Source organism: Syngnathus leptorhynchus, chromosome 3, assembly GCF_054491065.1.
Source record: "Syngnathus leptorhynchus isolate UIUO chromosome 3, UIUO_Slep, whole genome shotgun sequence".
Taxonomy (NCBI): domain Eukaryota; kingdom Metazoa; phylum Chordata; class Actinopteri; order Syngnathiformes; family Syngnathidae; genus Syngnathus; species Syngnathus leptorhynchus.
The window spans coordinates 17,730,825-17,756,188 of NC_141197.1; the positions used below are offsets into that span (position 1 = coordinate 17,730,825).

General features: G+C 41.3%; 1 protein-coding gene across 3 annotated transcripts in view; it reads left to right on the forward strand.

Annotated features, from left to right (window-relative positions):
* ntrk3b (neurotrophic tyrosine kinase, receptor, type 3b) overlaps positions 1-25,364 on the forward strand; it is a 135,500-nt gene that overhangs the window by 64,926 nt on the left and 45,210 nt on the right. For all 3 annotated transcript variants that reach the window (XM_085908081.1, XM_085908082.1, XM_085908083.1), the window contains 5 exons: positions 12,697-12,765; positions 18,062-18,216; positions 18,581-18,723; positions 19,282-19,423; positions 23,117-23,422. In XM_085908081.1, the coding sequence (XP_085764207.1) occupies positions 12,697-12,765; positions 18,062-18,216; positions 18,581-18,723; positions 19,282-19,423; positions 23,117-23,422 (815 nt within the window). The remainder of the gene's footprint in view (positions 1-12,696; positions 12,766-18,061; positions 18,217-18,580; positions 18,724-19,281; positions 19,424-23,116; positions 23,423-25,364) is intronic.

The window sequence follows — 25,364 nt, forward strand, 5'->3', positions numbered from 1 at the left end:
GCAAAAAGCTTTGTAGCGGGTGTTGGTCTTTAGTCGCTCTCTAGCTCCATCAATGTCCTGACAGAATGATTTAGGAATGATGCATGACCAACGTGTTTTGTATATGAAGTGCAAAGTTTTGATGATGGATTGTCACTTGACACCCAATCTGACTTTGATGGAAGAGCGATAGCAACGGCGAAAACTGCAGGGACTCTTGGTTCCAATAGGAAAAAGACAAAAGGGGTCTACTCCAAAGTCTAATAAATTTTTCATTGGCTAGTGCAAAGTAGCATGAAACAAAATGTATCGAAATAAAATATAGTTATTATCATTGCGTATCGTATAAATTTTTGAAATGTATCTGTAGTTATCCCGGCTTCCGATGCTAGGCAGTGTAGCATTGCTGTTCCTCCCATCCATAATCAGACAGCTTAATCTTGAGCGGTGGCTGCGCAGATCCCGGCAGACAGCGGGTGGTGGACGCGATCCGCGCCAATGACGAGCGGGGGGCTCCAGTTAATCTAAAGTGTCGTCTCGTCGGGCCCGAGAGACTCCATGTGTCAGCCTTAGCGTTGTGATCAATAGCCTCCTCCAACATGAAAGTCCGATCCTTCCGCTCGCGGTCCGTTGCGTCCTCTCACCATCGTTGCGTTTGATCTTCCCAAGTGTTTGCTGTCCGAGGGGAGGTGCAGGGATGATTGAGGTAATGCTAGCTTTTCCGCACCTGAACCTTTGGCAAGACTAAAAATAGCAAGGGCTTGGACTCCTTCGGATTACTTTTAAACGTGGTGTGAAGAAACTTTCAAGGAATCGTCATGTTGGATTTTCTCCCGGCAGTCGGTCACCAGCGGCCTAAATAAGCTTGTAAATCTAACCGGCAATAGTTACTAGACAAGCTAACAAATAGCCTAGCTTGTTTGTACCAATTTGTGTTTCTTGGCCTGTGGTACTTCCCTGTTTTTTACAGGTTTGTCTTCAAACTATGACAGAGAACGTTTGTGTTTCTCCCTGGCAGTCAGTCAGTCACCAGCGGCCTAAATAAGCTTGTAAATCTAACCGGCAATAGTTACTAGACAAGCTAACAGTTAGCTTAGCTTCTTTGTACTACAGAGAACGTTTGTGTTGACAGTGCCAACCAAGCCAATCAAACAGGAGACCTCTGGCGCGTATTTGGTCAGAATGTTTGCTTTTCAGCAGTGCGAATTGCTAGCCGTTTTTTTTTTTCTCTTACCGATGGAGCCGTTTGGCCCGTGACACAATCTTGCTACGGGGCACTGCAAGTGTACTGGTGGACTGATTCTTCAGTGACAGAGAGATGGATAGAAAAGGGCGAGTGCGGTCATTGAGAGAGTTTGTCAGACTGCGCGGTGGAAGAGTGGTTAGCACTGCTGACTCGTCGCCAGAATGATACCCGTTCAAATTTGTCACCTTGGAAAATCCACGCCTGTGCTTTTGTTGCATGTTCTTGGGTTTCCTGGTTAAGATGGTATTTTAAATGTTTCAATGAAAATGGATGAGAAGTGAGTATAGAATGGAATCAAAGAAATATGAAATATTCAAACTTGTGGATGACGTGGCTGTGTAATTCCAGCAATAGTTTCTGCCATTTTCAGCCATGTTATATGGCAAGATCAGATTAATTGGAGTCAAAGGCAACATCTTGTAAAGCTTCCGCTCCATTCAAAGTGGATTATTGGCACACACCTACACAACACACACAAACACACACACACACACACACTGGCTTTTGCTGTTGATCTTCAAAAAATAAAATTTTCATTTGAGACAAGGCGGCTCGGGAGACTTTCAGAGACGCTATGGCTAGTCTGAAGTGACGTTAGCAATCACATCTTAAGACTCATGCAATCGTGTGATAATCAGCAAAAGCATTCCCGCTGTAAAGTCACCTTGAGTGTGCTTAGCCTTCATTAGCATATAGTATTTCAACACAGCTCATCACTTCAAGTCTTGAAAAAGAACACAATAGTACAATTAGCGCTAGAGTCTAAACAACTTCTGAACAAATATATATATATATTTTTTTATGAGCACATCATAATCATAGGCTGTCTCCTGGAAGTTGAGATGTTCAACTACAGACCGCTAACTTATTTTATCCGACCTCATTCACTTTATCATTTTGCATTTATTTGTTTATTATTTATATATTTCTTTTTATTCATGCGCCTGATTAAAAAAAAAAAGAATAACAATTGTTTGCACCTCAAAAGTCTGAAATAAAATAACCAATTACCTGACCTCTGGCGATAACACAATTACTCCCGTCACGTTTGAGTGTTAAATTCAGACTTCTTCCTCATACAGCGTGTGTGTTTAATACAGAAAAGCTCTCTCTTGCTTGTAATTAAATTCCCACCATACTAATGATCCAATTAAGTCTGGAGGAGTTAAAGAAAGACGATTGTGCTTTAATTAAGTCATGTCATAGCGGCGGGCAAAAACATTGGCATCAGATGGCGTGCCTGCGGTGGACATTTTAAAATCAAATCTGTTTAAAATGCTTGCTTGGTAAACTCTTGTTTCGCTCAATAAAAAGTGACCTTAGTAGAAATCTCAAGGGTCTTTTCATTTTTTTAGTTTGAGAGTTAGATGTGTATGTAAAAAGTTTGGAATATAGATAAGCCTGAGGGGAAAACTTGTTTGAATAAACAGTCAAAATAAATAAAATATTTTGTGGTCAGAGTCTGCAGCATCTTACTGCTCTCTCGACATTAACGTGATTTTACATTAGGAGAATAGTTGTTGGGGACCTTGTTCACCCCTCCGGTTGTGTCAGATTTGTTGTCAACAAACTTCGGAACACGGTTGACTATTTTTGGTTTGGTTGTACGAAAAAGTTTTTAGTCATTGAGTCTCAGAAACATATTGAGTGGCATTCTGCTCACATATCACCTTCTGGGCCGCCAGGTCTGCTTCTGATTGCCCCCCTCCCGTCTAACAATGATGAGCTGGCAGGCCTGGCGGGGGTCAAGGTGGCCTCACGCGGTGCCGCCCCAGCGGGGACTGCCAGGCTCCGTGCCAGTTTAAATGTGCCCGTTTATTCTCAGCCCGGCGTCATCAAAACGAAGCGGCGAGCAGTGGCGAACGGCGGGAGGTACTGGAAAAGCGGCGTGCGGCAATGGCAGTCGTCCAGGCGCGAGCTGAGCAGGTGTTGTTCTGTCGAAACACCTTGACGGCTGTGAGGCGGCGGTAGCTGCGTGGCAACCTGCTCTCCGTTGCCGTTGTCAGAGATTCCGACGGGCTCTAAAGGCCTGGCGGGCTGCCGTCAGCTTCCGGAAGCCGCGGCACTTTGATTTGCAAGCTGTTGTTTGTCTGACACATTGTTGCTTTGCTCGCAGTTAGAAAAACCTCCCACGACACCTTGCTTATCGTTCCTTGTAAATGTGTGACTAATTACTGATTGTTAGAGCCTAATCACTGAACAGAATGTACCAAAACACACACACAAAAAAAAAACTAGGCCCTCATACCATTTTCACTGAGCAACCTACCAAAAAATTTTGAGAATTCACCTTGAAAACCAGTTTTACCCACAAAACAAAATTGTACACATCTATCTTAAAAAGACACACGAGAAAGTCTCAAGGACCAATGCGCAAAATTAACTCATTCAGTGCTAGCCCAGTTAAAATGGAAGTTTGACGTCTATACTCGTCAATGGCAGTGAATGAGTTGAGCAAGAATTTGGCTTTTTTGGGATTGAAGCAACCATTTTGAACTCTTAGGATATTCTGTTTGACTCCCCCCCCCCAAAAAAAAAGACCCTGCACTTGGATAATGTTAGCAATAGTTTTGTATCGCAAAATGAAGTTTAGCATTAGCAACAACTCGTACTGTTGCTCAAGTCTTTTAAAATCTCAGAGGTCTTGTGAATTGTGTTTCTTTCACACATTCGTATATTTGCTAGAAAATGCGCACAAATGAACCTGCCAAGTCCTAATGACATTTTAATTAAGCGCAGAATTATTTTCAGACTGCGAAAGGAACATATTTGGTGTGTTTGTGCGTTGACAAGCCATTTATGATAATCCTCCAGTTCCTCTGAGTGCTCGATTGAATTGCGTCGCAATGGTCACGGGTTACTTTCACGACACAACAATGACGCCGTTATGGAAATGAAAACTTTTGAGCTGCGTGCGTAGCTTGAATTCAGCAATTTGCAATAGTTTAGGATCTTGACGAACATCCTATAATTAGTAATCCTTTAAAGGAGAAAAACAACATTATTGGGAACATTTTGGAATCCACATTGGGGTTTGACGACTCTTTATAATTGCCTGTATTAATTTTTTTTTTTTAAATAATATACAGTTGCCTATCTGTGGTTCACTAATCCATCTATTGGCATCTTTTTCTGTGGAACTTATTCATCGAGAAACTCACAGATTTCTGTTTGCGGGCCGATAAGCGTTCAATGTACTTTCCCACAAAAAACACGGGGGAGGGATAAAAAACAATCTCACAAAACTGTGAAAACTCCAAATATAAATTTGTCAATTTAGGGTTAGACTGGAGTTTTAAGTTGCGATATCAACACTCACCACTAGATGGCAGATTGCGCTTGATCTTAAACTACAATTGTTTTTAGATTTTTTATTTTTTATTTTTTGCATGTATCCTGTCCATACTTCTAATAAGATTTTTTGGTGGCCCCATCCAACATTTAAATTGCCCATCCCTGATGTAGAATCTTCTGTGTGGCCCACAGACTGTAATTGCTCTTGCTGCACGGCCCGGACTATTTTTCATGTTCTGAATTCAGTGTCGCTTGTTTATGTCCCGGCAAGCGCGTAACCGTTGCGTGGTTGAAACAGGGAGGTTCTTCTGGCGCGACCGCGTCTTTGTCTTTCGGATCACGTGCGACTGCGCTGGCTCGCCGCCTCGAGAGACTGCCAGCTGTGCCCACGCATTACGACGTCAACGTCTCGCCAATCTGCTTGTGTTTGCACAGAAAGGCCAGAAACAACACGTTTTATGAATAAAGTGATTATTTGTAATGAAGAGCATCTGGATTTGACTGTTACATGTTATTTTTGTCATAAACTCTTGTTTTTTTTCCCTTGTGGCGTTTTAGATTGGCTATTATTTAGTTTTACCTTGACTTCATTCCAAGTCTGTTTTTTTTTTTGTTTTGTTTTTATGAACAACATTATTTTAGTACTTGCTTGAATCCCATAGCGCAATGACAACCATTTCCAGTTGAGAGTGTTTTGAAATACATTTGTAACTTTAAAAAAAAAAAAAAAAAAACAATGACTTAACCGATGACCATGAAAGAAAATCATGACATTTGCCGCAAATCTGCCAAATACCTTTTTTGGTTTTTAAAATCCTCAGCCACTCATGTTTGGCCTTGTTAAGTTCTTGCTCTTGGCTGCATTTGTTCTTTTTACAATGCCGGACACATTTTTTTTTAGACCATCTGTCATACAAATGAGAAGAGAATGTCGGGCATCATAAAGTGCTTTAAAGGTATTTCAAATCAGGTTGGCAAAATTAGTGCAATCGGGTCCTTTTTTTCCGAGGAATGCAAACCAAACTGACAAAGTCGATTTTTAGAAGCTTTGAAATTAAATGGCTGACCTTCTGTATATTTTGACTTATCAAATTTTACATTGCAATGATTTGTGTCAGGCAAAAGTCCTCGAGGGTTTTTGGTGGGTAGACTCAACATCCCACCAAAACTTCACACTACCAAGTGAAATTGACTTTAGGGGCTGAACTATTGCAAAATTCCAGTGGGCATTATCCAGTATAACGTGAAGCAAATCAAACCAAAACAGCAAAAATAATTTTTTTGTCAAGCATGGTTTCATGAGACTTTTTTGTGGGTCTTCTAACGATTCAGAATTTCCCGTTGCTAACACAGGCTTTGTAGCTGGACTTTGCAGAAAAAAAAGAATTGCATTCCACAAAATAATTTGACTCTCTTCCACCTCCGCTACGACTGCGACGACAGTTTTGACGTTTTATTTAATTTTGTCAATCGTCTATCACCTTTAACCCATCTATCTGCCAAGCCCCCCCCCCCCCCCCCCACACCCCTTCCCACTTCCACCGCTAACCTGCAACCCTGAAAGCCCTCATACGTCTTTGTTACGCTGCCGCCCATGCTGTCACGACGTGGGTGGCGGACCATCGCTTGAAGATAACAAGGCATTATGTGAAGATGCCTAGATGGTAAATCTTCATTCCGCCAACCTTACCTGAATTTCCATAAATTTGCATGTCGGCACAGTCTATAAGTGAAACTGTTGAAACGCTTGCATGTCCTTGAGGCCTGTCAAGGAGAAACTCTTCACATTATTATTTTTTTGTCCTCCCCTTTAACAAAATGGGAATAGTCAACGTGCCAAGCGACAGGTTGTTAGAAGGAGCTTCACTTGACATGTATGGGGTCACTGTTTTTCATGGGTGCTTTAAAAGCAGTGGTAGGCAAATTTTTTTAGCCATTTAAAAAAAGCTTTTTCAGAAAATAGCCACTTAGGCAGTCAGACAAGTCGCTAAATGTAGCATCTCCGAAAGACTGTCTGTGATTTTTATTTTTTGCGGCCGAGTTTTTAGTGGAAGCAGAGCAAGTCAATTAGCAACATTGGATCAACATTATTTCTATTATTGTATCAAATGCTCCAAAAATAAACAATTCCTTGTGTCGTTTAAGGTTGAAAATGTTTAATCACCAAGATTTATGAGTCTTGGGGAAAATGTTTCTCTGCTTTTATTTTCTCCAAAAGATAACCAGGATCATCGAGATTACGGTCGACCTTGCGCGTTTTTCATTAAAAAGGTTGTGATTTGGTTGCCACGGTTACTAACGCGCATTCTGTGATGAGACTAAACGACGCAGCAGCCTTGTAAAATTAATAAAAGGCACAGCGCTGATGCGACACAGGAATTACATTTTCACCGCAGCCCCTCAGCAGCCAGTGCATGAATTCATCTCAGCGTAACTCAATAAAACAACAAGCAGCCAGCGTCTGCTGTAAACAATGTATGAAATGAACAAACCTCGCAGGCTCTTTATGTCCGTGCTGCTGAGCCTTTGAAAGAGTGCATTTGTTTATTTATCTATTTTTTGGGTCAGTGTCTGTTTGACAGCTCGGCTTGCTTGCTTCATTTGATAAATATATGAACAAATCTATAAAGAGAGAGGAAAACAAATAATTATAATTATCTATGATGGGATGGCCCAGTTTGGGAATATTTGAGATGTGATCCAGATGCTTTTTTCTCCCCCCCCAAAAAAATAATATGTAAAGCTTTTGTTTCCTGTTTTGGCATTGAGTACTGGACTCTCGAAGGAGCAGTGTTGAAACCGACTTTGATTTTTCACCTCGTCATCGCAAATGGGCTTTTGAAAATCATCCAGTACTGTTTACTCGATCATCACAAAAATTCCTTTTTTTTTTTTTTTTTTTTTTTTTTTTTTTTTGTCTTCATCACCTCTCGTTGCAGCTGGAAACAATACGTGTGGCACACTGCGCGGGCATGTGGTTGCCTTGTCCTGTTTTAATTAACTGTCGCAGTGTTAAATCCTCTCCTTGGGACTCCGAGTGTGTGTGTGTGTGTGTGTGTGTGTGTGTGTGTGTGTGTGTGTGCGTGTGCGTGTGCGTGTGCGTGTGCGTGTGCGTCTGTGTGTGTGTGTGAGTGTGAGTGCGTCTGTGTGTGTTGGGGGTACATAGTGGCACAGCAGTGACTCAGTGTTGCACTCTGGCCCAGCTGTCGTCTCCCATGTGGAGGATTTTGGAACGACTGGAAGCTTAACAGATGTAAAGTGACCACGATATTACTATAAAAATATTCTCATTATTTGATTTCATTTTATATATATATATGGTGTCTGAATGCCCACCTAAAAAAAAAAAGAGGCTTCATGAAGACTTTGTATTCCAACGTGCACAAACGTGTTGTTTCCCTTCAGGAAGGATGCAAACACAATCACCATGCTCCACCGACTTCGCTGTGAAAAACAAAACAAAACAAAAACAAAATATAACAAAGTAGCTTCTGCACAGCGGCGGTCTGATGGGTAAAATCCTTTGTGAAGGTCGTTATTGGTGTTTTAATCAAGTCTAACATTGTTATTGATTCCACCAAGAGGCATTTCATAAAGCGGCGACGGGCGGCTCGTGGCGGCTCCTCGGTATCAAACGACGGTCCGACGAGCAAATGCAATCAGCGGTGGATAAAAAGGCTGGGAGTCTAGCGGCGACCGCTCGTGTCTCTCATTAGATTGAAGACAATTTTCATTAGGTGGCCGGCCGGCTGCTTGTTAACATCCGCACTTTAAGGTTCTCGCCCTCTTGTGTTCCCCTGCCGACTTTGAAGGATGACCGTGCAGGATGAGGCAATTTGGTTTTCTTGTTCATCCTACCAAGCCATATTAGGGTCACGGAGAAGGCCTGGGGGTTTCAAATTAGGATTTCAAACCTGGGTTAGGGTGTCAAATAAGGCTTTCAAGATAGTGTTTCAAATAAGGGCTAGGTATTTAAATAAGATGCTTTAGGGTTTCAAACAAGGCTTGAGATTCCACATTCCAAGTTGACTTCAACTTCAGGTTTCAAGCCTGGGATGTGATTATTTAATATTTTGGTCATGTTTAGTGTTAGGAAAAAAAAAAGGTCTTCATTCTGGGCTAGTTGATTGAAGACAGCGTTAAGGTTTGAAAATAGCATTCAAGTCAGTGAGGGATATTTTTATTTGTTCGTTTTTATTTGTTTCTATAATTCCCGCCCTTATGGTTTGACTCAAAAGTGCAGTGAAAAAATGTGGGGGCCGCTGCCTTAAAATTGTACATTCTTGTAAGTGCTAAAAAAAAATATTTTAATCTTTTTCTAATTTGAAGCATTCATCTTCACCAAAAGCTGCAAGGTCACATCTTCTATGCTCAAGGGCGTTCTAGTCGAGTGTGTAATCCACTTTGGGTTGTGAGGAAGCTCTAAAAGCACATGAGAAGAGCTCGCTGCCGTCAGATTAGCGTATTTTCAACAAGATTAAAGAATCCACTATTTATATCGTCGCTTTCCCCAGAGCACACCGACCGAACGACCGACCGACCGGCTTTGCCTACCTGCGCGACTGCGACGATTATAATGAAGCATTGCCCTTTGAAGTTTGTGCCGTATGCAATCATTTTCGTCCGCTGCTTGCTGCCTCATATCTCAACTCACCTGGGAACGCATGTTTCCCGCTTTTTCTGCCCCTTCATTTATGATCACACAAATACAATTGCGACTGAGTACAGTAGATTGTGTGACCATTTATTTATTTATTTATTTATTTATTTAATGTACTTTGTCGAGTGAATGCACTCTAGTATTTACTTATTGTCTGGTTGTTATTTCGATTTGTTTGGTTATTTAACAGAGTTTGTTATTTGGGTATATTTGTGATAGCTCCCTCTTGTGTTCATTTCGCTTAGTCCACTCTGAGTTCTCGATCTGGAGGTCAGTCTGTACACGTTTGTTGTCGATCAGTTGATGTTTGAGCCTTTTTTTTATTTTTTATTATTAAATGGATTATTTTTGTCCAACACTTTTGTCCTCGCCTGTGTGGTCCATCGCAGTTGGACATTTTGTTTTACAGTAAGTTTGCTTTTCCTGTTTTCCCCTCTTCCAAAGTTTGTTTGACATCTTCCGCTATCGTTCGCATCTTCTATAATTATTTCTATAGCCACTTGAGCCTCAATATGAAATGTTTGCACCGTTTAATCTCGACAACTCGTACTCATCCATCAATGGATTTTTATCCGTTGTCTTAACAACGCCTCTAACCAGACATTCGCTAATTAACACTGTTGGAAACAGTTGTCATGTAAGCGATCCACTAGTTGTTTGCATACATTGTCAATTAACTGACGAGCAGCACTCCTTCGGGCACATATCTGCAAGTTTGTCGGGGTTTTTTGGGGGGGGTTTCTTCTTCGCATCTCTGTCAGGAAGTGTGTCGTCTTTAAAGGTCATCCCTTTCATCTCCACAAGAAATGTCAGCTGAAATTGGATTGGGGGAGTTACTGAGGGGGATAAAGGCACAGGGCCTAAGTGAATTAGTAAATATATAAACAAATAAGCAGCGGATTCGTTAGCGTTGCCAGAATGCCAAAAGATGCAAGGTGACGAAGGCCAAGTGCCCCAGCGTGGAGGGTGGACACTGATTCTTGAATTGAGATAATTAGCACACAAAATGAATCTATCAAAAAAAGTGACATGTGCTCACATAAAATCATAGTACAGTAAAACGTTGCTATTCGCATTTAATATATTAATAAAACCAAATGTAAATATAGCTCAAACTGTGAACCCAAAACAGTTATTATGTAATATTATATATAAAATACTGGTAGATATTAGTATTATAATTTACTTTATATCATTTTAAATTCATCCTACATTACTCTTAAAAATAAGTGAACCTCAGATGATTTGATTTTCCAGGCTGGCTAAAACTGGCTGCTGCCCAACTTCTAATAATAATTTTAAAAAAAATCATAAAAATAATTCAAGAAAACTTTGAGAAGTCACAATGTATCGTTTCAATGTATTTCCTGATCACCAATTGCTACTTTGCTATTAGCCAACGATTTGGCGACATCTTGTATTTTTTGGGTGTTACAGAAAGAGTGCAGAAAACTGCAAATATGAGAGATTTTCAGAAATAGGTCATTTGGAGAATAAGGAATCTCTTTTGAGTAAGGCATAATATTATCTCTCAAAGTCACAGTTAAAATGTAAAAAGTTGTGCAACACCCGCAGCTGCAGCACGATGTTAAAATTGATGACAGTGTTGCAGGCCCACAAAGTGAATGCTAAACACAACCTGCTGTTTGCACACACACGCTTCCACCAGCCCTTTTTTAATAATTCTGTTTGGCAACTATTCCACCGGGATGTGCTGGCGGCGACCGCAACCTCGGCTAATTAGCCTAACATGAAGCTAGCTGGTATGTTGACTCGTGTGTTGATATTCAACAGTGGGAAAAAAACATGGTCAGTGTGCTATTGGAAAAAAATGAGACTCTTGTCTGATGTTAAAAAAAAAAAAAACTATTATTGGTTGGGTTTCAACAATCCCAAACAGACCCACAGCTCTCCAAATGATGTCTAACTTTAAAATATCATGCATGTCAATCTTGAAAAGAATGTTGTTGTTTTTCTTCCACCCTGAGGAACTAACATTTTTGTTGACATTTCACAGCTGCCATATGTGGTTTACTAGTTTTATTTTTTGTTTTAAAACAAAACAAAAAAACAATAAGCAACAGCTAACAAAATATAGATTTTCACATGAGGTTTATATGTGAGCTTAGTGTAAAAGTTATAAACCGCAGAAGATGATGCTAACAACAGAATCGATATAGATATATATATTTATAAAGTTTAACGTAAATATAAGCCCTAGGAGATGGAATTAGTTGAAAGAAAATCAGCATGATTAAAATCTTTTTTTAAAAACACAAGACCCAAAGCTCAAATTTAAACTGTAGAAGCTGAGGCGAATCATTGAAAAACATGAACTGTAAAAAATGTGGACCATCAAAAATGATCCATACCATAAAAGACAGCAACTCGATGTGAAGTAATTACGACACTAATAAAAGAAAAACATACAAAAATTTGAAACCAAGAACAGGTGATCCATAAAAGATAGAAGATGAAAAAATCAGAAGCCCAACCCTAGAAGGAACCTTGTGTAAGAAACAAACCAAAGAAGACTCAAATCATCCACGACTTGAACCACAAAAGGAGAGGCAATCGATAAAATATAACGAAGCGTGAATACAAAACACGACTAAAGTCATTCGCGTAGAATCAAGATCTGTGTCCCGTTGTATTTCTGCATCGTGCTTGCGTAATGGTGGGCTGCCATCTGGGCTAATAATGGGATTTGTTGCTACGCGTTATGACCTAACGCTAACGCTCTCTCTCCAGATGCCATAAATCTCCACGAGTGCACGTACAGATGCCCCACATTCATTTTTAAACACATTGCGCTTTCATGACTGGTCGTTCTCTGCTTTTATTTTTTTCCCCTAATTCTGCGTCTTTCCTTCCCCATAGCCCGAGGCATCCCAGCGGATTGAATTATTCCACTTAAAAAGCCTTCAACTTTCTTTTATTGAGTTGTCTCAGTTTGCTCTCTTCTCTATCAATAGTGTTTATTTCCATTCTCTAATCCGGAAGCCCGCAGATGCCCCCCACTCCCCCGAGGCCTCTTATTTTGTTGCAGATTGATATCGTACAGCAAATGGAAAGAGAGAAAGAGAGTGGAAATGTAATTCAAGAGCAAGGCAAAACGATTAAAATGACCCTAAAGAGCAAATGTGCAATTGGATTGAGAGGAAACAAAAACACAAACATGGCTGCCAAAATGATTTGATAAGAATTACTACTGGTACCACTTTTTTATTTATTTTTTTTATTTCCCATTGAGATCCCACGAGTCATTGGGCGGCCATGTTGTGACGCTAACGCAATGGCTAAAGCTAACTTCGCGATTAATAAGATCAGTAACTATCACGGGAAATATGTCAGGAAATAAGAAATATATGTTCTCCTTAAAGTTGGTCCATTCCGGGTCCAATGGGAATTAGAAATCAAAATCAGCGCTAAGCATAGCGACATGCTAAATATTTTGTCAACTGTCATTGAATGTACCAGTTGTCTCAATTTTGTCTGTGTCTTCTCTCCCTTCCAGAAATCTGTCAAAGAATCCTCTCAGCACTCTGTCCTGGCAACTCTTCAAGCACCTTCAACTTAGCGAGCTGTGAGTCACTTTTTCTTTGTCTTTTTCTATTAGCAGCCATTTATCACCGCTCCCCTGCACACATTGTTCTTTTTATTCTTTCCTATCCGGAATAACTCCCGCCTTTGTCGTTGTGACCGTCTCATTTGTCTGGTGTTGCGCGTACAAAGCGTCAACCTGAAGGCAATATGCGCTGGTTTTACAAGCCAATTTGTTGGCTCAATTAACATACGGTGGAAAGAATTAAATGAAGGGGCATGTGAGTAACTCGTTTTCATTCTTGTTATGAATATTTGAGCCACCAGCCATGTTTAAGAAATGCTGTCACGTGTTATTTACGCTCCATTACTTCTGTCAGTCGCTAGTTAACAGCATACCTCAAGCGCCCCAGTAAAGATGAATAAATGACTCCCTCAAAAAACATTATTTTTGGGGTCATTGAAAAAAAAATTGGGAGTTAGCACAAGTAATTGCCTGTTTTTGGTTCCGTTTTTAAAAAAAAAAAAAAATTGTATATGTATGCAACTTTGTTCATATCTGTTCATCAACACTAAAATGAATCCATTAGCTGTTGAGCTTGCTAACCAAAACAGCAGAACCTATGTAAGATAAATCAACATGCTTTTTATTTCCTATACTCAAAAAAAAAACACCGAGCATCTATCAGTAATAACCATCTTGGTAAAAGACGCTGCCCCATCATCAAAAGAGTAAATTGATGCATATGGCTGTTGCTAACCAAAACAGCAGCCCTTACTAGCTTCTGTATCCTCTTAGGTCAAATGAATATACATCCTTCAAATAGATGCCTTACACAAAGAGTTAACTGCAGCATTTGCCTGCAGACATGAGCCGAATTCTTCTTTGTGGGTTCTGCGTGGGCTTCAAATAGCCAGCGGGACCCCCTGCTGGTGTTACTCCAGCGTCATCTCAGTGCCTCTTTGTTCCTGTTTTGAAAAGTACAAACTTTTTTTTTTCCCCCCCCAATGTTTGCTATGTGACCAGCTGTCCACTTGGACCATTGTCGCTGATATTTTAACAACCTTAGTTATTTCCGCCAGTACTTTTAATGACATTTTTAGATTATTAGTAGATGACATCCTGCAACTTAAGGGGTTGGCGTACCATTTGGCAAGTGAGAGCCAGCAACCGTGTTTAATAATGACATGAATGGCTCACTATTTGGCAAGCATCCCTCAGACTCAGGCAAAGCAACTGCTATCATGTTACTATTTGATGAATTCTCATTTGAACCGGTACTCAACAGCATGAATTGATTTGAATTGAATTCAATGGAGTTAACATAGTTATGCTTTCCTACAATGCATCTGGAGCTCTCAGAACACAGAGAAGCGAGTTTATCATTTAAGTCGTTTTTTTTTGGGTGGTGTAGATGACAAACTGCAGCAAATAACAATCCGAAGAAAAGCTCAGCCAAATCTCTCATTCCGACTCAACGAGCACAACATTTGGGTTTCCGATATTTCGACCAACTCAGGTGCATACAAATGGCGCCTTTAAGACCGAGGCACGACAACAGGTGATGCTAACGTTTAGCATGTGGGATATTTTTCTCATTTTTAGCCAATCATCCTCAAATTTTACAACAGGGCCGCTATATGTAAGCCACAGTGTCATATCTATATGTATTGAAAATGCTCCTATGCGACATCATCGCCTCAGCCTCTTAGTCTGCATGCTCTTAAGCTGAAAGAAGAAAAAGACTCTAAAATGGCGGAGGTGTGCCACAGTGGCTTGTGTCGGGAGGGGATGATCGAGGATTATTTGAAGCGGTCTTGTGCTCGGAAAGAGGGGAATATTCTGTACCCAGCGGCGGGGAAGGCTTTTATTCCGTTCGTACTTCTTTAGATGCAAACTTGGCTCTCTTGCTCTGCCTCATGCTGTGAAATGGATTTTTTTTTTACTATATGTGAATGGATCCAACCTGTAATCTCCGCCACTAGGATTATAATAAATTAAGCGTGCCTCCTAAAAGGCCGCCTGACAGGTAAATTACAAGACGTGAACCCCAGGTTTTATTAGCGCTCTGTGGCACTGGGGGTAAACTATTAGCGGGATGGAGAGCGCCGGTGGAAAAACATCAAAGTAGGCAGAGGGAGAATTACAAAAGCATGTTGCGTGTGGATCTAGTTAAAAACCACACACACATGCTGGAATCAATTTGCAGCAGCGGGGTAAAACTCAATTACTGCAAAAAATCAAGACATTTTGACCAAAATGGACCTTCAAAAGTTTATTTTTTAATTTTTTTTAAATCAAATATTCATCATGTACTTGTAAAACTTAGTAACCTATGCCAAGCATTTTTTTTGTGCTAGAAAATAATTTTCTGGTAGTAATGCCAATGGTTAAAAAGAAAAAAATGATGTTGATGTTTGAGGGTCTGTTAGCTTTTTTACGGGAAATTAAGAAGGCAAGACTGTGGGTTATATTTTATATTCTATATTTGATATGTTTGTGCCCAGTGTGGTCTAACTCTGCAAAGAGATAGCATACAACAAGTTTTGCAATTTGTGCAGATGATTTGGCAAGAAATGGGTGGGTTGCGCCGTTGTGGGTGTAAACACTGCTGGATTTATTTGGGTTAGCAGGGTACTACTACTGAAAGTTCTTGGAAAGAAAGAAATTTGGCTATATCGTTTGCATTTTGACAGCAGATTCAGATTAGAGTACTCCACCAAGATGTTGTTTATGTATAATCCTAACAAACCACGTTAATGAAAACAGTACTTTAACCATCTCTACCCTTCCTGCCTTGAAGCTGCGGTATCATTTTCCACATCCATCTTTCTTTCTCATCCTCAAGTGGGGGTAGAAGCTTTATGCATTTAAAGAGCAGCGTGTTGGCAACACCAGAACGTGACGAAAGGCTCAAATAAAAAGTCTTTCTTTGAACGCCAGTGCAGCTGCGAGGAATCGGATGGCTTTCCAGTTGCTCCTTTGCAGTCTCCTTAATCAAGATGCTTTTGGTTGTACACAAAAGTGCATTCCCATCCAATCCATCCATGCATTTATTTCCTATAAAGATTGTACTCATAAGGGGCTCGGGATGATCCAAGATGATAACCTGGACTATCGCTTTTTCCTGATGGCCCCATTCCCAGGCTCTAGCTATTTTCTGGCTTCAATTGCGTGCTTGCCTCCACCATCCGTACATCTCCTCGGTCTCGGGTACCTATGGACTTTACCCCCCCCGCCCAGCTTTGACTTCCTTACGGCGCCAGCCGTTCAGTTAGAGCGTCCCCGCTTTAGTGAGTAATGTGGTTTTAAACAGGCCACATAAAACTGACAATTGGCATCCCTCATGAATATGCACCAACATCTGGATTCGCCAACTATAGCCTTCAACGGTAAAACGGCGGCATAAATAACCGCACATCAAGTGATGGATCTTTCTTCCAGCGCATTATCTCGCTATTTGCTGTAGCGTGTTTGCCCTAATTGACCGTTTCCAGAGGGGCCGCGTGTAATGTATAAGGCTGGTAATTCGTATTAGCAATTAGCATCATTAGAATGGAATATAAGACGGAAGGGGGGGGGGGGGATGTGGGCGGAGGTCGGTTTGTCCTGCTCTACTGAGCTCCGATCCCCGGTGGTTCTGTTGCATATCAAACACTAAGAACACGATCGTGTTGGTTGCCATTCATTTAACATTACTTACCAGCCATTTTTGTTTGAAAGGTCGCCAAATTCATATTGCAACTAAGAACCCAAACCTGAGCTCAACGATGAGCATCCTGTTTAACACAATTTATATTCTAACAACACTAACGTTCTGTTTTAGCTCCACGGCAAACATTACGGGCCATCGTAAAGATTTGCATTGTTTCTTTGAAGGTGTAATAAATGTTTATTGGACTTTTCCACTATGCTCATTACATTTGAGTAGATTTGTGTATCTTTTTATTCGATTTCTTGCCTATTAACTGCGAATCAAACCCAAGACTTCTTCCAAGACGGAATAATCGTAATGATCAAATTCTTTTCGTGATATAAGCTCCGCCCCTCCACTAGAATTGGTAGTTTTGGCACAAATTTCCTAAGTAATAAATAATATTTTTGTTGGGGAATAGGTAATTCCCAAGAGGTCCAATTGATCAGTTAGCAAGACGGTTCAGTCCTCGTCGCTCAGAACCAGTGAGATCCACCTGGGGGAATCTATCCTCATTAATTCCTATAGACTGTATATCATAGTGGCATACATTATTCATGCTTTTCTCATACTTGCTTATTGACCCCTGCCAAGGACATTTGGATGGACATTCATTCTGACAAAATTGGCCAATAGCTGCTCGGAAATAGGACGCGGGAAAAAGCACGGGAGGGTGGCGGAGGAGGAATGTATTCAGCGAGGAACTTAATGACACGTCCCTGCCTGCTAATGGACCCCAAGAGTGATGGTCTGAAGAGTAGAACTTTGAACTTTTTACCATGAAAGAGTGGCAGAGCAATCACGTGTGGTGTTTAGAATTTGCCGCTAGCAGCGTGTGGGTGTGTGTCCAGACATAAAACGGTGCATTTATGTAAATGTTCTCACCACCTTCGTTCCTTAACGATTTAAAGCGTCATCCTTCACGAGTCAGTTTTAGTCTAAGCCACATTTTTTTTTGTAAGTTGTTAGCCATCATCGTGAGACTTCTGAAGGTCGCACTCCACCGCACCTTTCATCTAGTCAGCATTCAGCAGATAAACTCACAGTCTGCTTGTGTGACAGGTAGTTTTGGCCGAAGCACTCGAGTGAATTTGGATTGTCATTCATTCGGGAAATAACCGGGGGAAAACATCAATTCCTAACAGACCAGCCTGTGAAAGGGTCTTTGTCATTATTATTGCTGCCGGAGCACCAAACCGCTGTAATAATTGCCCTCCGAGGACCACTGTGTCATAACATTGCGGCTTGTAACATTACATTTAAAAAAAAAAAAAGTGCAAGGATGACTGAAGATATTACACACCTGACACGGTTTGACAATTGCATGTGGCGTACATCAAAAACAGTTTGGATTGTAGTGATGATTGCTGCTTTTTTTTTTTTTTTTTAGCTGTTGTTGTATCCTGTTTGCCATTCAGATCCAATAAAGTTGTTCATAAATGAAGCAAAGGACTTTAATTCAGTCACAGAACGTTATTTCCCATTCATGCTCTATAAATGTTTCTAGTTTTAGGAAGCATTTTAAGAGGTCTGTAGTAAAGAAACTTGCTGATGCAACCTCTTAAATGTGAGCCGTGCTTATACTTTCTAATACGCTGTGTGTGTGTGTGTGTGTGTGTGTGTGTGTGTGTGTGGCGGTCATAGGCGACTGGACGGCGTGGTTTTCGACTGCGGCTGCAATATCCGCTGGATCCAGCTGTGGCAGGAGCGAGGCGAGGCCAACCTTCACACGCAACAGCTCTACTGCAGGAGCGGCGCTTCTAAAATGAAGCTGCACCACATGTATATACAAAACTGCGGTGAGTAACTTTTATCCATAAGATGAACACAATAAATCTCCTTTAAGCCATCAAGCAAAAATTGTATGATTGTAAGTCCATACTCAGGGGGACAGAAGGGGCGCGGTGACGCACCGTTATTTGGATGGACTCAAAGGCGTCACAGTGACTCATCGCCGAGCGTTGCCACGCAGCCATTGTGCAAATTTTTTATTTATTTTTTTATTAACGAGAGACAAATAATTGATTCGGTGTGAAAACGTGTCAACAGCGGCGGGCGTTTATTAATAGGGATGTGTGTGTGTGTGTGTGTGTGTGTGTGTGTGTGTGTGTGTGTGTGTGTGTGTGTGTGTGTGTGTGTGTGTGTGTGTGTGTGTCTGTATAGACTTGCCAGAGATCAGTGTGAGTCACAGCAGCGTGTTAGTGATGGAAGGCGACAATGTGACAGTGAGCTGTAATGGATCCGGATCACCCCTGCCTGAAGTGGACTGGACTGTCAACGGCCTCAACTCCATCAACACACACCAGGTACACACACAGACACGGCATACAGTATTTATTCCGACTAGTTCAAGGGGCGGGCATGCCTGAAAGAAAAAAAATAAATAAAGGTTACCCGCCCCTTTGACTAATGTCTATAAAAAGTCATGTACAAATTCACACCCATAAGCTAAGTAAGTCGTGCTCACGCTTATTAATTAGCCCGCTGCAGTTAATTAGCGTGAGGTTAGCTAAAGCCTAAGAGACCTTTGTCTAGCACACTTTGCAGCCCACCGGGGCCCCTAACCACTTTTATTTGGTTATGCCCACCCCAGACAACGACTTTATCGGTTAAAGGTTGACAAACGATAGAGCAGTAGATGGAGCCGATGTTTGATAAGTAGATGATGGATATGCGGGTAGATGATAGGTAGACTGATAGATCGTCTCCCACATCTCAATTACATTAACACCCCTGAGCTCATGCCAAATGGTTTCATCCCAAACGTATGCTCTCGATTATAAATCAACTCATACTTGTCACATAGTAAAAGGATTCCTTGTTTGTTTTTTGTTTTTTTTCCATTTCCGTGCGGTTGCGTTCAGTCCAATGTTTACTGGCCCGACATCCACTCCATCAACCTGACGCTGTTCAACATCAGCCGCGACGACAACAACTTCCAGCTGACGTGCATCGCTGAGAACGTGGTGGGCATGACCAACTCGTCCATTCAACTCAACGTGCAATGTGAGTCCAGGCTTTTTCCTTTTTGTTTTTCAAATCAATCCCCAAACAAAAGCAGGTAGACATTCAAGCAATGTTAAACGGTGAAGCTAGATCACCTCATTCAGGTAACGCTACATGTCGAAGCTAGCTCATCTGATGGAGGCGTAGCCCGGTAGGTATCAAAGTTGGAGGAATGTTTTTGAGGAACGGCCATGAAGCTTGAATTTTTTTTTTTTTTTTTCTCGAGCGGCTGTGCGACACGCCACTGAGCTGGAATCAGAGCAGCTTAGCGAGGGTTAAATATAGCCAAAGCAATGTGAGTCCCAATGGAGTGTGTCATTACAGGAACTAATGAATACGCAGCGCCACTGCCGTGCTCATAGTGACGCCTCATCTTAACGCCTATTGTGGAAAATAATGTTGACAGGCTTAGAGTCGATCGGGGCGACGATGAATACGCTAACAAGTGTTTGGATGGAGTCGAACATGGCTGACTGCGTCTCAAACTGTATTTATTGACTTATTTTCTTAGCTACGCATTGAGGTTATCGTATCTTTGGGACCGCAGGCTTGAATGTTTTGATTTATTTATTTTTTATTTCAATGAGTGGCCCATGTAGGTTGATGACAGCCTGCCAATGCGATTCCCATTGGTGTGGAAAGAGATGTTTAGGCCCCCTGAGGGTGGACTTTTTGTTTTGAAAATTACAAATATGCATGCATCAAGTTCATCCATTAGTCGAAATCAATGTCCTATGCTGATCAATGTGTCATATTTAATGTGATCCAAAAACCACATTAACCATCAGTTGATCAATATATATTGTTTTTCGTAGGTGTCTCAACTCAATGTTGAGTCTTAAAAAATGACGTATTGATTTTTTTTAAAAGCACGGTCCAGTGGTGAAATCAGCTATTCTTGCTTCATTTTAACCGACGTGTTGTCATTTGCACAATAGAGCGGACGGGAAATGCTGAAGCTGAAGTTAACTGTTGATGTTTTAAGGCTCTATCTATCTATCTATCTATCTATCTATCTATCTATCTATCTATCTATCTATCTATCTATCTATCTATCTATCTATCTATCTATCTATCTATCTATCTATCTATCTATCTATCTATCTATCTATCTATCTATCTATCTGTCTGTCTGTCTGTCTGTCTGTCTGTCTGTCTGTCTGTCTGTCTGTCTGTCTGTCTGTCTGCCTGCCTGCCTGCCTGCCTGCCTGCCTGCCTGCCTGCCTGTCTGTCTGCCTGTCTCTCTCTCTCTCTCTCTCTCTCTCTCTCTCTCTCTCTCTCTCTCTCTCTCTCTCTCTCTCTCTCTCTCTCTCTCTCTCTCTCTCTCTCGCTCTGTCTGTCTGTCTGTCTGTCTGTCTGTAGCTCTATCTATCAATCTATAGCCATATATACATATACACACACACACACAAATAGTACATACATAATACAAACATACATGCACACTTTTATTTTAGTCAAATTGAATTGAAAATTGAATTGCAGTAGTTGAAGAAAAAAAAAAAGTCAATGAATTATGCAAAAGCTAATCTCGTCTTCCAAAATCCTTTTGGACCCCGTGGTCTCACCACAGTGTTGCACGCGCCTCAATGTTTCTGGTCCTTTTTTTTTTTTTTTTTTGCGAACGAGGTTTCATGGACAGCTGTAAATGTGAATAAACACCAGTAGCTGCCAGTAAATGGCTGCCTGTTTCCCAAACCGGCGTTGTCTCATTATAATCCCATCCAGCAAAAAGACCTACAGGGCTATTTGGCTGGCATTCGCTCCTCGGCCTAAAATGGCTGCTTTGATGACACTAAAATATGGAGAATCGGTTCCAGCAACGACCCAGACAAACTGCAGCAGGTACATTTGGGATGCAATGAGGTGTTGCGCGCTTTGCAAAGCAAGTGTAACTGATGGATCTGATTAACAAGGACGCCGCCCGCAGCCTGAGAAATCCAACCGGCTGCGGTGAAACCATGCGGTTGCCATGGCGATATCCTCCAGCATCCGCCTCGCCTCTTGCATACGTTTACCCGGTGGAAACGGCCGGCAGCTGTGTGTTTGGGGACCGGGACTTGTCTCCGACGCCGGGATAACATTTCCTCAAGGGGGCGCCCTCCCCGGATTCCCGGATGGGGTCGTCTCCAGACGTTTGGTATTCTTCTGCTCCCGTGTTGACACTCTCTGTCGGTGCCTCAAATTAACTAAGGTATTAATTTTTCACTGCGTGCTCCACTGGTAATTACATTTCCTCAGCGTTGCGGGCCCATTGTCTGTGGAAATGTCAGAAAGTAGCTCAAACTCGCACCGTGATCAGGGAACGGCGTGATTGACGGCACAAATTACCGGCCGTCACATCTCGGCGTTGAAAAGGATGACTTTTTCGAGCGAGCGTATTGCAACTACAATGGGGGCTTTTGTTGTGCAACACTGGCTCGGGGGACTTTTTCCCGCTTCAATTCAAGTGTCAAGATAATTTGGGCCTGTCTATTATATTTCATTTTGAATTACAAAATGTATTTTTATGGTCATATTTCCCTTTTTGAGGTGATGTTCAAACGAGTGTCTATTTTCTTTCATTTTGCATTTGTTAATGAAAAAAATGCTCATCTCAGTTTCTAAAAATCTAAAATTCATGTTAGAAAAAATAAAAACATATTTTATGTTAATTTTCAAGTTCATTGTTTTGTTTGTAATCAAATTAAATAATACATTCATATAGGATGAATGCCATTTTAATTAGATTTAAAAATATATATTTTTAATAAAAAAGATTTGTGTCATGCTTATCCTGGCTTCTAAAAATATTAACTACATATATTTAAGTCAATTGTTTTTTTGTTCATTTTTAATTGTAAATTTTAATATTTTGGGGGAACTTGTTTTTAAAAAGTAATGCAATTTAATTTAACAGAATTTGCCAGTCGTACAGAGGCTGAGATTAATCGGAGTCAAATTCCCTTTTTGGGATGCACAAACTGATTCTGATTTGCAAAGGTTCCCATGGAAAAATGGCTGTCACATAACAAACCGGGCGGGGCAAGCGGTGACTCGGGCAGGCCAATCAAAAAAAATCACCCTTTTTTTTTTGTCATTACTACGGTGCCCCGCAGTGTCTTGTATTGCTGCCACGACATTTCCACTATGGGAAAAATGGATCCATCAAGGGTGGCTCCTTCAACAAGAAGCCACCCTTGACTTGCCGTTGACTTGAAGAAACGGCCCTTTTGCGTAATTGTCACTTTTGTTGGCCGCTCATCACTGAAGTCCTTTTTCCAAATGACAGCTTTCAAAATAGAAATTATAGAGAGAAAAAAAAAAAAAACATTCCCTTTTGTCTACTTTTGACGACCCATCAGCACACAATTGCAGGCGGTGGCGAATGACAGTTTTTTTTTCATTATTCATTTAAGTATCAATCAATTCTTCTTACATTTAACCAGAGCCAGGCTTGCTAAAGCTGCATGAGCATGAAATTACTTGATTACCCATTTTTGTAGTAAAAGTCCAAAACTCAGCACTGACACAAAATGATCAACAAAAAAATATGGATTCTTTTAAAAAAAAAAAAAAAAAGAAGAAGCAATCTTCCTGCATGTGGTCTCCTTTTCTTTAAAAAAAATAAATAAATCAGAATACTTGTTGACCATGCAATTTTTGTGCTCAAATGAAGAACTAAGTCAAGTACCATCCTTTGCCCGTCCGCAGTTCCCCCGGTCATCCTCCGCCTGGCCGAACCCGAGCAGCGCCACGACACCTGCATCGAGTTCTTGGTGCGAGGTTACCCCCACCCAAAGCTGCGTTGGTTCCACAAGAACAAGGAGATCTTGCATAACCAGTACATCCGCACGGAGATGGACCCCTACCAGGACTATTTGGAGGGCTGCCTGATCTTCCAGAACCCGACGCACATCAACAACGGCAACTACACCCTGGAGGCCAGCAATCCGCTCGGGACGGTCACCAAGACGGTCTACGGACATTTCCTCATGGCGCCCGGCATTGACGACGAAGGTGGGTAAAGATTCTACTTCATGCAATCTGAAAATATATTTTTGGAGGTAAACGCAAATGTGAAAATCAGGTTGAACCTTTTCTTACAAACTCCATATCTCACCTCAATGCTGGAAAAATCAAATGACTAACGGGGAAGGTTCCTCGTGGTTCTTTCGGGGCCGAGGCCTTATTTATTTGATTGAAAGCGAGTCCTCGCAAGGTTGTTGCTGGAGGAGTATCTTCTCACCGGCTGCTGAGCTTCTACAGGGTTCACGCACAGTTCACTTGAGCTTCCATTGGTCTTGAGAAGGTGTGTGTGTGTGCACGAATGTGTGTGTGTGCGAATGTGTGTTTGCAAGTGGGGCGGCGCCAACACCCACAAAGGCTGGCAAATTTCTCCCCATGGTCAATATTCCAAGGTTAATACCCTCTTGTCACCTTGTCGCACACGGCGTGACTCTCTTTGTTTTCTTCTTTGCAGACGTGGTGGAGCTGGGTGAGTATTTGGATTTTCACATTTCAACCTGCTTCGAGTAGCCTTTTTTTTTTCTTGTCGTAGAAGTAGTGATTTTACTTGATTTGTTACTGTGGCTTTGGCGTACAAACAACACACACATACACACACACACATGCACGCAAAATGGTTACCATGGAGAAATTTGGTCACTTTGTGTTGCTCCGAGTTGGTCATCCATATTCGTTGATGTCCTTTGTGTTGGGTCAAAGGTTAGCGGCCCTGCTTGGCTCATGGGTGACGTTCTTTGTTTTTTTGTTACGCCATTTCCAGGGGTATGGAGTCAATTCTCCCCAGTAGCACTGATGACAATTTGGATCTCGCTTCATCTGCTTTATAGGATAGCAGCTTCAGAGTGGAGCTCATTTAGGCCAATTCACTGGTAGGAGTACAAGCCCCGGGATTCTTCCAAATTGCCTACTCCAAACTGATATGGCCAATATGTCCAGGCGGGGCGGGAGGGGGTGGGTTGAAAGTTCCCGTGCGTACTGTCACGATAGATTTACCCAGCCAATTTTGTGCAGCTTGGTCACACTAGTTTTGGTGGCTGGTTTTGTTTTTAGAGCAAACGCATACGGGGGGGGTGTGTATACTTTTGTGAGCATGTTGAAAAATCTCTCGAAACTGCCGGCTGCATCTGTTGACAGCTTAAATAAAGCGGGCCGCCCTGATCTCTCACCTTCATGGCGGCGCTGCTCCGTCTCCGTGCCAGGTCGTTCTTCCTCATCAGATGCACATTATTACGCCGCATTAAAGCTTGTGGCAGATGAGGCGTTTGCTTACAATGACCCTTCTTCGGTTCATTTCAGTTCAAAGGCTTAATTGTGTTTATTAATAGATGAGATTTTTGTGTCTGGTGCTCAGGCTGTCCAGTATGTGTCATTGGTAATTTGTTTTGGTATTGCAACTTAATTCTCCTGAGATGGATTTTTTTTCCAGCAGAAAACAGATATTTACTTCTATTAAAATTTAATTCTCTGGATATTGTTTTGTTTTATTTTTTTCCTTGTAAAAATGTAATTTGCAATTTCCTGTTTTAAAAAAAAAAACACTTTCCATATTGATACATTTTAGTCCCTTGTTTTTTTTCTCCCCTTTGTCAATTTTTGTTCTGTATTAACTTCATAGTTCTTAATCTTTGGAAATGATTATTTTTTCTTTTTTTGCTACAATATATTTTTAATTCAATTTCCATCCATTCACGAATCTCCCCATTCTATTACAATTTCAATCTAGTCATATTCCAACTTTATTCCCCTCCCTCCCCTCACCCCTTTTCTGAGTGTAGACCAATTTTATTTGCTTTTTATTGTGAAAATAAATCAAGTCAAGCAATGGAAGGATAGAAGCAGAAGTGACAGGCTGATGAAGAAAATGAGAAAGATGTTCATGCAGTGGCGATGCGGCGTATTGCAGCCACCGGCAGGCAACCACCGGCAGGCAACC